This window comes from Archocentrus centrarchus, chromosome 4 (assembly GCF_007364275.1).
Source record: "Archocentrus centrarchus isolate MPI-CPG fArcCen1 chromosome 4, fArcCen1, whole genome shotgun sequence".
Classification (NCBI taxonomy): domain Eukaryota; kingdom Metazoa; phylum Chordata; class Actinopteri; order Cichliformes; family Cichlidae; genus Archocentrus; species Archocentrus centrarchus.
The window spans coordinates 33,249,979-33,262,990 of NC_044349.1; the positions used below are offsets into that span (position 1 = coordinate 33,249,979).

Below are 13,012 nucleotides of genomic sequence, written 5' to 3' on the forward strand. Positions count from 1 at the left end.
AGATCTAGAATAGATTTCTGGTTAGGAACAGATGACATTCTCAAAATATCATCAGATTGTAATATGTCTCCATCTCCTCTTACGGATCATTGCAGCATTAATTTATCAATTACTCCTCTTCCTGAGAACTTGAGACATAGAGGGTACTGGAAATTCAATGCAAATCTCTTAAATTATGATCTCTATTGCAGGGAAATTAAAGATCTAGTGGAAAAGATCCTGCTAGATGATTCAGTAATGACCTACACCAGAAAATGGGAATTCTTAAAATATAAGATACGGGCTCACTCCATCTCATTCAGCAAAAACCTTAAAAAAAATAATGATCTGGAAGAAGTAAGGTTAGTAAAAGATTTGAACTCATTATGTGTTAAACAGACATTAACTGATGCAGACAAAAATAACCTTCTGACCCTACAATCTAAATTAGACACCATCTATGAAAGGAAGGCCCGGGGTGCATTCATCAGATCCAGAGCCAAATGGATTGAGGAAGGTGAAAAAAACAGTGCATACTTCTGCAGACTTGAAAAAAGGCGACAAGTTAAAAAACACATACAATCCCTCCTTATTAACAATGAGGAGTGTACAGACCAAACTCTAATTGCAAAAGAAATTAGCAGCTTTTATCAAAACCTTTATTGCTCTTCATTCTCAAGCCAAGATTGTGACGACCTGTTAAGCCAAGTCAAAGACTCTATCCCTCAAATCACTGAGGATTTCAAGGAATACTGTGACAAAGATATCAGTATAGAAGAACTAGACAGTGCTATGATGTGCTTGAAACCTGATAAATCTCCTGGCCCTGATGGCCTCACTGCCAATTTTTATAAACATTTCTGGGATTGTCTCAGAGAATTTATTTTTCAGGTCTTTAAAGAAATCATATGCAACACCTCACTTCCACACAGTATGAAGCAGGGTATCATCACCCTTACACCAAAACCAGGAAGAGACAGCAAGGTTTTAGACAACTACCGACCGATCACGCTCCTAAACTGTGACTACAAATTATTGACATATGTATTCACAAACAGATTAAAAACAGGTCTTAAAAATGTTATCTCTGAAACACAAACCGGGTTCATGTGCAAAAGATCTATACACGATAACATCAGACTGGTGCAGGATTTACTTGAGTATAGGGATTTGATTGAAGATAAAGGTTTCATCCTTTTCCTGGACTTCTACAAAGCTTTTGATATGTTAGAGCATCAGTTCCTTTTCAAAGTTTTACACGTTTGGTTTTGGGCCCAATTTCTGCAGAATAGTCGAAAGCTTTTACAATGGCACCACTAGCTCAGTTGCACTTCCACATGGTACTTCTCCACGCTTCACTATTAATAGGGGAGTAAAACAGGGCTGCAATATTTCCCCTTTCCTTTTTATCTTGGCTGTGGAAGTGATGGCTATCTTCATAAAACAGTCAAACATACCTAAACTGAAAGTTTTTGACGACCAAATTATAATCAGTCAACTAGCTGACGACACAACAATCTTTTTAAAGAATCTGGACCAAACCCCTATAGTACTTGAATTAGTTAATACGTTCTCAAAAGCATCAGGGCTAACTCTAAACTTACAAAAATGTGAACTGATGGCAATTCATGACTCCAGTCTCACAGAAGCTTACGGTATTCCTATTAAATCCTCAGTGAAGTACCTTGGTATTCTCATTACTAAAGATACTAAACTCAATGAAACTGTTAATATAGAAAATAAAATCCAGAAATGCAAATCTCAGTTAAACAGATGGCTTCAAAGAGTTTTGACACTGTTCGGGAGAACCTATTTGACCAAAATGGAGTCGTTGGCACGTTGTATTTATCCTGCATATTCTATGGCCATACCCAACAAATACATTAAAGCTATAAATCAGTTAAACTTTAACTTCATATGGAGAAACCGAGTCCACTACTTAAAGAAAGCAAACATGGTAAAAGAATTTAAAGATGGTGGTTTGCAAGCCATTGACTTTGAATGTTTAAATGCGGTTTTAAAAATAAACTGGTTGAAATCCTTTTTAATGAATGGTAATAGTATCTGGCATTGTCTCCCCAAAGGTTTATTTAAAAAAATTGGAGGCATGGATTTTGTTCTTAGGTGTGACTTTGGTGTTAACAGACTCCCTGTTAAGCTATCCTCCTTTCACAAACAGGTGTTGTTATGTTGGAAACTTATGTACACGCACAATTTTACTCCCCACCAAACTCCCATATGGAATAATAGATATGTTCTACATAGAACTAAGTCTCTGTATTTGGATCACTGGATGGAAAAAGGTATCTGGTCCATAAGACATTTTCTAAATGACAATGGAGGTTGGTTGTCCTATGAAGATTTTTGCTCACTGTATAATTTGAACTGCTCGCGTACTCAGTTTAATACTGTATTGAACTCTATCCCTACTGCTGTAAAATATTTAGTTCAAAATATAAGCACTCAAACAGCTAATCTTCAATTACCTGCACTTCAAATCTATGGAGTAAACCTTTTGGACAAAAGTAATTCTAACAAACGAATGCGTCTGCATCTGACTAATCTTATTTTTCCAGCACGACCAAACAGAAACTCTATTTTAAATTTGTTTCCTGAATCAGAGGTTAATAAGTGGAGAACTACTTACTTAAATACCCATTAAGTCCTAAAGCTAAAGAAGTACATTTCAAAATTCTCAATAACATTTTTCCATCCAGGGATCTGTTAAGACAAAGATTCAACTTGGACACAAACAGCTGTACCTTCTGTGACAATGACGTTGAAACAACAGACCATCTCTTTTTCTATTGTGTGCATACTGGAACATTTTGGGAAAACTTTCAGGACTGGATCTCAACAAAACTCTCCCTACCCCATCCCTTAAAAAGGGAAGATATAATATTTGGAATCACCTTCAGAGACAGAAGAACTGACCTTATACTTAACAACCTGCTAATCCTTGCAAAATTCTTCATCCACACCTGTAAATGGGGAAATAGAAAACCTAACTTTTCAGCCTTTAAATGCCTTCTAATAGACAACCACCTGAGAGCCTTAAAATTGATTAAAAGCAAGCATGGCGTACAGCTCCTTGATGCCTGTGAAGAACTGGGTTTTTTTGATAAGAATTAGTGCCCCTATGTCTTTGTCTATGGTTTTTCTTCTCTTTTTTTTTTTTTTTTTTTTTTTTTTTTTTTTGTTTGTTTTTTTCTAATTAATTTATCCTTTTACATTTCTTTCCCCGTTTAACGTGTGAAGTATTATCTTTAGCTTATATATCATTGTGTGCCTTAAATATGTAAAACCTGATGTGTTTATTGTGTATACATGCCACATGATTCTGTATATTTGTTCAAATGTTTAATAAAAAAAAAAAAAAATTTGGACATTGTGCGTCGATATAATCTGTATGCCGGGAACTCGCGCACTGAGAAACGTTCCACAGTGCAAAGTGCGATTAAAATGCGTTAAAAATTTTAACGCGTTAATTTCCCCGTAATTAATTAATCGAAATTAACGCGTTAAAGTCCCACCCCTAATATATATATATAGTCATATTTACGTAATAAAACGTTTCTTAATCACGTTTCTCTAGTGAGTGCGATGCGCTGCCGTAAAATGCCCATTGACGACGCGCTTTACGTAAAAAACGTAGAAGACAACATTTCCTGTACATGTTTCTGTAGTTTGTAATGGCGGAGCTTAAAGAGGCGGATGCTATTCAGCTACACCTGGAGGATGTTGATAATAAAAGTAAGTAACCTGTAACAGTTTCTTGCTTGTTCGCTAAAATTGTAATCGTATAATGCAGCCTAAATCATACTATAGGTAAAATGAATGCCACGCAGTCAGTTCAACGAGAGTTTGAGTTTATAAGTGCGGAACTAAACGAGGGCCTCACCACGGAGCTCCGCCATAGGACCTAATAGTCAACAACATTAACGACAAAAGGGCTGGAGTTGGTATTAGCTACGCCGTTATTGTTAGCTGTTGTATTAGACACAGCAGCTCTCCTTGAACAGGTTTTCTTCGAGTTTTAATGTAGTTCGCGTTGCAGGTTCAGTAGACCCGGTCTCATCACGGAGCTGCACTACAGGGCCGCAGAGCCGCTCACTCTGGACACTTAAAACTGTACATTTATTATTACGGCTGTTCCAATTTAACCGATTTTCGTGTTAACTTGTTATGTTAAACATTTCAGCCCATCATAACAAATTCCAAATGTTTCTTGTCACAGAGTTCTTCACGTTTATGAGAATTTTAGAAATTTGAAGTTTAAAAGGATGTGCGTTAAGTTGTGTTTAAGCAACAAATCATTCAGGAAATATAAATAATTTTTTAACTGAAACAAAAACAAAACACCAGCATATTCCACAAACTACCCCATATTTTGAGTCACAAATACGACCTGACGATGACAACTAAAACAGACTAGTCATGTAGTCTTTCTTCAGTTGCTGAGCACATATAGGACATATCTGTAAAGAGCATTTAAAGAACTCAGTTATGGTAAATGGACTAGTTCTTATATAGCACTTTTCTACTCTAAGCACTCAACAAGCTTATACAACACATTTACATTTACCCATTCACACAAGCACTTCCATATGAAACTGAGCTAAGTGCTTTCTATCTGACATTCACACTTAAACACTTGTGTTAGAGAGCAACTTGGGGTTCCATATCTTTCCCAAGAATACTTTGGCATGCAGCCAGGAATTGAACTGCCAACCTTCCAATTAGTAGGTGACCTGCTCTACCTCCTGAGCCACAGCCACCACATGTTCCCATAAAACTGCAAACTAACAGGATAGGAAAAGTGTGAGAAAACTACATGAGATCTGTATGTAAAAATAGCTGTTTCTGAGACAGACTCATGACTCAATGAATGACACAGACCAAGCCATAACCAAAGGCAGGGTAGGGCTGACATTACTCTGGAAACACAATAAATCCAATTTATCTCAGTGAAGTCAAAGCAAAGTCAACACTTTTGGTCTCTTATCTGTCCTGTTTGATGTCTGTACGTTTGACACAAATTGAAACAGACTCAGTGAGCAGCATCCTGCTACTATGTCATCATCAATTGGTGATGTCATTTGGAAGTGCTGGTGCATCTGTGGACTCCAGAGGCTTAGAACTGACCAGACTACTCTAAAATGGGATTTGGGCTAAACTTGATTTTGTCAAGATTGGTGTGGTTGGAGCAGAGTGTAAATGCTAGTTTAAAGAAATAGAAAATTGTTTTAAAATCATGTTTTTTGTGACGATGTCATCTTGCATACATAGGTTTTAATATCACTTTCACTGCAGCCAATTTCTGGCCTGGTTATGTATTTATAATGTTGCGGTCCTGATTTGGCTATCTAATCTGGCTGTTAGCCAGATAGCAATATACTCGGGTCGAATACGTCATCAAGCAGTTTTTTATATGAGAAACTGTTTTTGCCACAGTTTATGACCAGTTCAGTCTTTCAAATTATTAATTAAAAATGTATGTACTTGTGAGATATAACAACCTCACCTTTTATATAAAGGGAGTTTTATTATTTCTGTAATTACTGGATAAAAAAAATGCTTAATGAGATTTGCTTAAACTCCGCTTTAAAATTTGATATTTTATTGAGTTACTGTTAATTAATAGAGTTTATTAATAGTTTCATATTTAACTAAAAAATGCAAGGCGGCTTTTCAGCTCTTTCAACAATCAAAAGTTCTATCGGTAAAGGCAAATGACAAAGCTTTTATAAATTTTAACTATGGAGACGCTCAACCCCCTCACAGATTATCCATCTCACACCACACAGCAGCGACATGGTGACAGTTCCAACAAATACGTAAAAACAGATTTATATACTCCAGCTTCAATCTGTATAACAGAGAAACTCGTGGCTTTAGTTCTTGCTGTCAGTTGTTTGCCATTTTTTCAGTTTTACACATTTAGCTATGTGGTTTCGAAATGGAACCCATTTTTATAAAGATTGCTGTTGATTTGAAAACAACATAACTTTATGCATTGGTTATGAAAGGCAGAGAAAAGTAAAGACTATTGTGATGAACTATGAATAATTGTTTTACATTCTGTGAATAATGATAGAAGTCACCCAAGAGTATTAAATAAAGATGGTTAAATTTATTTTAGCTCCAAGTGTTTAATATCTAGGTGTTTTTATGGGAATGTGGACCTTTCAGATCAATTTGAGAAGTGATTTTGACCATATTTGACATTTGTTTGTGTCATGTAGCATGGGTCACTGTCTTGGTCTTGTCTCAGCATGCCCTGGTCAGGTTAGGTGGTCTTGTGTGTGTGTGTGTGTGTGTGTGTGTGTGTCACACCCACAGACGAATATATATATATATATATATATATATATATATATATATATATATATATATATATATATATATATATATAATTTCTTTTATTCTCTCTTACCTCACCTTCTCTGAAGGTGGGGAGAGTGGAGGTGCACCTTTGGCTTCTGAGCAGACTGCTGAGCAGACACTGAAGAATGAAACCAGCACAGATAGTGATGCCAAACCCTCAACTACAACTGCTGGTAATTTAATACAGCTGGATTTTTGTGATGATCAGTATGTATACAAGTTGGTTTCCTGTACTCAACATAATTTTATTAGGTAGTTTCAATGACTAAACTTTTACAGATCTGAGAATATAACAAGTGTTCGACTTTTCTTCAACTAGAGAGACACATCTCCATCCAAACCAAACTGGAGGGCCTTGAGATGCTGGTTGACCTCAGTGGTGGTGAGTTCACTTTTTCTGGTTCTCTTAGATATTCAGTCAACAGTTTTTTAAGCATCATGTTAACTAATTGATTGAATAGTCAATTAGTTAAATGACAGAAAATCAATCAGAAACTTGTTGTTACACTAAAAAGCCAAAAATTAACTTTTACTAGCAAGCATTTGAATTTCCCTTGTCTTTTTATGCTTTAGTGAAACTTATTTCAGTAACTTAAAAACTCTCAAAACTTATGTGAGAGGTTTATAGTGAAACACCATACTCAAATCAAACCTCCTCCAAGAGCTTTCATAGACATCAACTAAAACATTATTATGATTTATTAAGCCTGGTAATGGGCTAGTCTAGTTACTAATAATATTAGCTTGAGTCACTTCTAGATAAATTTTCTTTGCTACCGTCTGGGATTAAGTTGTCTGCATTTTGAAGGCTGGAGGAACAATCATACAACAGTGTTAATGACTATTAACCAAAGCCAAATTAGAAAAGAGGCACAGCAGGCACATTAATAGTAAATGTACAAGGTTTAAATTAAACAAATGTATCCTTTAAGTGGTTAGTTGATTGACTATAAATCTGCAATTATTTGATAATCCAATAATTACTTCAGTAACTTTTTTAACCCAATTATGCCAAATGTATATTAGTCATCACCTGTCAGATGTGAGAATTTCAGTTGACTGAATATTTTACAAAGTTTCAGACATTGAATTGGGATGGTAGAATATTTACCATTCTGACATTTATGGACAAAATAATGATTCAGCCCTGTAGTTTTTTTGTCGCCTGTCAAGAGGCAGGGAGATGTAGAGGGATTGCTTTTCTGTTATCCATCTGTCAGATTTTTTGCCAAGGTCAACAATAGTCAAGAGGATTACTTGACCATTAATGTGCAGAGAGGGTCAAGTGTTTGGTAGTCAGGGACATATCTCATTTATAGTGTGTGTTTTCTTTTTTGTTTTGTTTTTTTAATCACTATCGTCAATTTTCCATAATTCATTTGACTCTCAGCTGTTTCATCTCTGTATTTCCTCTGTCAGTTATCTTTATCAGTATTGAATGAAATAAACGTAATGTAAAAAATGTAGACGGTTCTACACAGTACCTGTTGAAGAACAACTATTTTCTATAAAAATATATTTGTAAATATTAACTGCTAAGCTAAACACTTAATCACTTACTTTCATATACATCAGTAATCCTCACTATTTTTTTCAAAAGAGCCATATTGACTGATCAAAGTCAAGGGGAGAGCCACAATATCACCCCAAGTCACTCAAATAAACTTTCTCTGCTCATCTTGTGAGCACTGTACGTTTTTACTCGAAACACCCATCACTGATGTGCTTGTCCCCTCGCCAACATCGTCATGTGGATTTTTGTTTTCTTCTTCAAATTCCTGGGACCTATTCCAGAAAGCAGATTTTGCTAATAACTCTGAGTTTGTTAACCCTAAAATGAGGGAAACTCGGGTTTTCAGTTCCTGAAAGAGCTAACTCCAACTCTGAGTCAGTTACCATGGTAACAGACTCTGTGACCCTAACCTGGCAGGTTTTATCCAACAAACTCTGAGTATCTGTCTGACTCCGCCCCTCCTGCTGCACCTGAACCACCTGTCTGACACTCTCAGTCATTTCCTCCTTCATAAAGTTGCTGCAAAGTGATCAGAGGAGCGAATTCATCTGCAGACATTTATGTTTCTACAAGCACTGAAATCCCAGTTAGACGTTAGTTCGTTATTTTTATATGTAACATGAAGCTTTTACAGTCATTCACTCGTCAACAGGCTGTAAGGACGGAGACAGCGATGATGTCACGGATTTATAATGAGGCAGCTGCAGCTGTCAGACTGTCAGTCAGTTCCTCTGAAACATTTACTGTAGTTACTGTAGCATCACTGTTACATCACACTGATCTGGATGAAGCTGCTGACACAGAACGCACTGTGGATGGAAAAATGTCCGGATCCTGGAGATGATGTGAATGAGTGAAGATGAGGCTGAAATATTTGAAGACTTGAAAACTGAACTTAATTGATTTAAAGTGTACTTAAATGATGTCATTTTGAAGGTTACGTTGTCTGAAATTCAGAGTGTGAATTTCCACATATTTTCCACTGAAAATCACCAAAATCGCTAATCATAGGCTCTATAACGCATCCGCAAACCGTGTCCAAGTCCACCCACGCAGCAAGAGGATCCAAATGGATCAGGATCACAGATTCAGACGTGATCAGGTCCAGATCCAGTTCAGGCTCCAGTTATTTTGCAGCTCATCCAGTCTGGATCTGTTCATAATGGCTTCATCTTCCCGACATGATCTGCATTCTTTAATTAAAATGCCTCATCCTCTCAAAATGTACTGAAATATTTAAAATGTATAAAGCTGAGATATTTGTCATAGCATGTTTGCCAGCACAGTTGCCGATCTCAGAGTTGATCAACTCAGAGTAGGTTTATAAACTCAGAGTTTGTTGAACATGCTTTCTGGAATGGGGCCAGTCCATAGCTTCAATGCCTTCATCTTGCAGGAACTGCTGACACACTCCAGCCACATGAGGTCTAGCATTGTCCTGCATTAGGAGGGGTCTGAGGATCTCATCTCTGGCAGTCATGCTACCTCTGGCGAGCATATGGAGGGCTGTGCGGCCCTCCAAAGAAATGCCACCCCACACCATTACTGACCCACTGCCAAACTGGTCATGCTGAAGGATGTTGCAGGCAGCAGATCGCTCTCCATGGCGTCTCCAGACTCTGTCACATCTGTCCCATGTGCTCAGTGTGAACCTGCTTTCATCTGTGAAGAGCACAGGGCGCCAGTGGTGAATTTGCCAGTCCTGGTGTTCTCTGGCAAATGAGAAGCGTCCTGCATGGCTGTGAGCACAACGCCCACCTGTGGACGTTGGGCCCTCATACCATCTTCATGAATTCGGTTTCTAACCGTTTGTGCAGACACATGCACATTTGTGGCCTGCTGAAGGTCATTTTGCAGGGCTCTGGTAGTGCTCCTCCTATTTCTCCTTGCACAAAGGCGGAGGTAGCGGTCCTGCTGCTGGGTTGTTGCCCTCCTACGGCCTCCTCCACATTTCCTGGTGTACTGGCCTGTCTCCTGGTAGCGCCTCCAGCCTCTGGACACTACGCTGACAGACACAGCAAACCTTCTTGCCACAGCTCGCATTGATGTGCCATCCTGGATGAGCTGCACTACCTGAGCCACTTGTGTGGGTTGTAGAGTCCGTCTCATGCTACCACGAGTGTGAAAGCACCACCAACATTCAAAAGTGACCAAAACATCAGCCAGAAGGCATAGGTACTGAGAAGTGGTCTGTGGTCCCCACCTGCAGAACCACTCCTTTATTGAGTGTGTCTTGCTAATTGCCAATAATTTCCACCTGGTGTCTATTCCATTTGCACAACAGCATGTGAAATTGATTGTCAATCAGTGTTGCTTCCTAAGTGGACAGTTTGATTTCACAGAAGTTTGATTTACTTGGAGTTATATTGTGTTGTTTAAGTGTTCCCTTTATTTTTTTTGAGCAGTGTACTTTCTGCCAAGGCTTTGAGCAGAGAGCATGTGTTCTCTGGAACACTTGTTTGCACTTCTGTATAGTTATGATACACACCAAACTATAAATTGTAACCAACAAAGAAATTCATTAATGTTGTGGTGATTTTTGTCTTTTTACTCACCAGCTGGACGGAAATTGTGTCCTCTGTGCCCTGAAGAGAAATTTAAAGCCTGTTATAGCCACAAACTCCGCCGACACTTGCAGAACCTCCATTGGAAAGTCTATGTAGAGTTTGAAGGTAGGAATGTGAAGTCAGCAGTTGTCTAGTTTCAGCCTGTTAGCTGAAATTTGGAATGTGGTTGCAAAGATTTGGTTCTTATGAGATACAAGAGCATTAGTGATGGATGTTGAATCACATTTGGTGTTTACATTTGTCCTGGATAAGACTGTGTACTCCAGGCAAGTTTTTCCACATCAAACTGTGAAAACTCTTTCTTTGAACAGGCCACAGGATGTGCATCTGCCACCTGGCCTGCAGAAATCTGAAGCCCAGCCTCAGTGGAGATCATGTGAGACACAAAACACACATTTCATTTAGGTTTGTAAGACACAGCAGGGCTTTCAAATTATGCCAGCACCAGGCGCATTTTCCACCTACTCCACCACTCTGCGCGGTCTACTTTATATTTTCTTGAAAAAATTTTTTTTGCACCGTCCCCCGTCTCCATTTCCAGCGCCGTGTCGACGCAGTGGCAATATTTACATTCTTTCAATCTGAGCCATTTGATTGGTTCATGACTCTCATGTGACTATTCATATTGTCTGCTGCCGTCATGGCTTCTCATACATGTAAGAGAAATAAGAGAAAACAGCAGGTGTCACAAGTGGCCGCCAGGCATGGGGACCAGATGATTGGGCTTAAGAAATGGTTTAAGCCCACGTCCGAGGTTGAAAGTAAGTAATCTAGGTATACATGAACAATGTAAAGAATAGAATTCTAATGATCAGATGAGAGAAAGGTTGCTGGCCTCGTGGAATGCGATCGTCTGCATGATTTGATGATGAATTTCATAGTCGACCATGCTGTTCGTTCAGCTTGATGATAAAGCTTGATGATGAAATATTATGCATTAGCATAGCTTCTGTACTTTTGAAGATTAACTTTCAAAATTATTTAAAATTAAACCATAACATTGTTGAGTTGTCTTGCTTATAAGTAATGGTTTGTGAACACATCAGCCGTGGCATTTCTTCCTTTCATAGTAGAAGTTGTTCATTTATAGTAACTTTGATATATTTATGGGAGTACTGAATGAAAGTCTTTAAAAAGTAGTAAAATTTAGGGGATAGTACTCATAAAAGCGAAACAGATGGGAAAAGTGAAGAATCAATTTCAGGACAGAAAAATACAATGTCCTAGGTGAAACTGAACCCAGGAGAACCATGTAAGATTCTAGCTTCCTTAAAAGCCTTTTATTAAGTTTTCCAGGGATTCTAGCATAATTGACTGCATTTGTTTTCCATTTTTCTTCATCTTAAAAAAATTTGAACTGACAAATACAATTTATATGTGCTTGTCAGTTCAGATGAGGTCATGACCTGGATACGGAGTGTGGGCAGGGGTGACGCCCATGGAGGACATCAAAAGTCTCAGTCATAAGGTGCCTGCTACTTTGGCATGTCCCCCTGCTACTCCAAAACGATTTGAAAGCCTTTCACAGAAAATGCAGTTGAAATAATAATAAAGTAATAAAGTAATAATAAATAATAATGCAGTACAGTAGTAGAAACTGCTAACATTTCAGTGTTAAAACTTCCTGACTGTGGAAGGCTGAAAGTGCCAAAATGAAATGAATAAATTCAACCTTAAATAATTACTAATTAATTAAATATTTAATGTGTCATGAATTCATAGTCTTGGAAATAAATGCATCATTAATTAAAATACCAATTACAAGGTTCGTGCGGGTGCTGGAAATCATTGAAAATGCTTGGATTTTACTAATGTCCTTTCAAGGTTTTAAAAGTGTTTGAATTTTGGATATAGGCTTTGTTCACACTGCAGCCTGAATTGACCCAATTCCAATTTTTTTGCGTGGTCATTCACATTTCCTAATACAGTGGGTACGGAAAGTATTCAACCCCTTTAAATTTTTCACTCTTTGTTTCATTGCAGCCATTTGCTAAGATCAAAAAAGTTCATTTTATTTCTCATTAATGTACACTCAGCACCCCATCTTGACAGAAAAAAACAGAAATGTAGAAATTTTTGCAAATTTATTAAAAAAGAAAAACTGAAATATCACATGGTCTGTGTAAGCAAAGGCATTCAGACCCTTTGCTCAGTATTGAGTATAACCACCCTTTTGAGCTAGTACAGCCGTAAGTCTTCTTGGGAATGATGCAACAAGTTTTTCACGCCTGAATTTGGGGATCCTCTGCCATTCTTCCTTGCAGATCCTCTCCAGTTCCGTCAGGTTGGATGGTGAACATTGGTGGACAGCCATTTTCAGGTCTCTCCAGAGATGCTCAATTGGGTTTAGGTCAGGGTTCTGACTGGGCCAGTCAAAAATGGTCACAGAGTTGTTCCAAAGCCACTCCTTTGTTATTTTAGCTGTGTGCTTAGGGTCATTGTCTTGTTGGAAGGTGAACCTTCAGCCCAGGCTGAGGTCCTGAGCACTCTGGAAGAGGTTTTCTTCCAGAGTGGCCGCATTCATCTTTCCTTCAATTGCAACCAGTCGTCCTGTCCCTGCAGCTGA

The 13,012-nt window shown here is 38.1% G+C and overlaps 1 protein-coding gene across 1 annotated transcript in view; it reads left to right on the forward strand.

Annotated features, from left to right (window-relative positions):
* Window positions 1-3,596: 3,596 nt before the first annotated feature.
* trmt1l (tRNA methyltransferase 1-like) overlaps window positions 3,597-13,012 on the forward strand; it is a 65,366-nt gene continuing 55,950 nt past the window's right edge. The window contains exons 1-5 of the mRNA XM_030727328.1: window positions 3,597-3,732; window positions 6,432-6,539; window positions 6,686-6,748; window positions 10,438-10,551; window positions 10,758-10,822. Coding sequence (XP_030583188.1) covers window positions 3,672-3,732; window positions 6,432-6,539; window positions 6,686-6,748; window positions 10,438-10,551; window positions 10,758-10,822 — 411 coding nt within the window. The 5' untranslated portion in view covers window positions 3,597-3,671. The remainder of the gene's footprint in view (window positions 3,733-6,431; window positions 6,540-6,685; window positions 6,749-10,437; window positions 10,552-10,757; window positions 10,823-13,012) is intronic.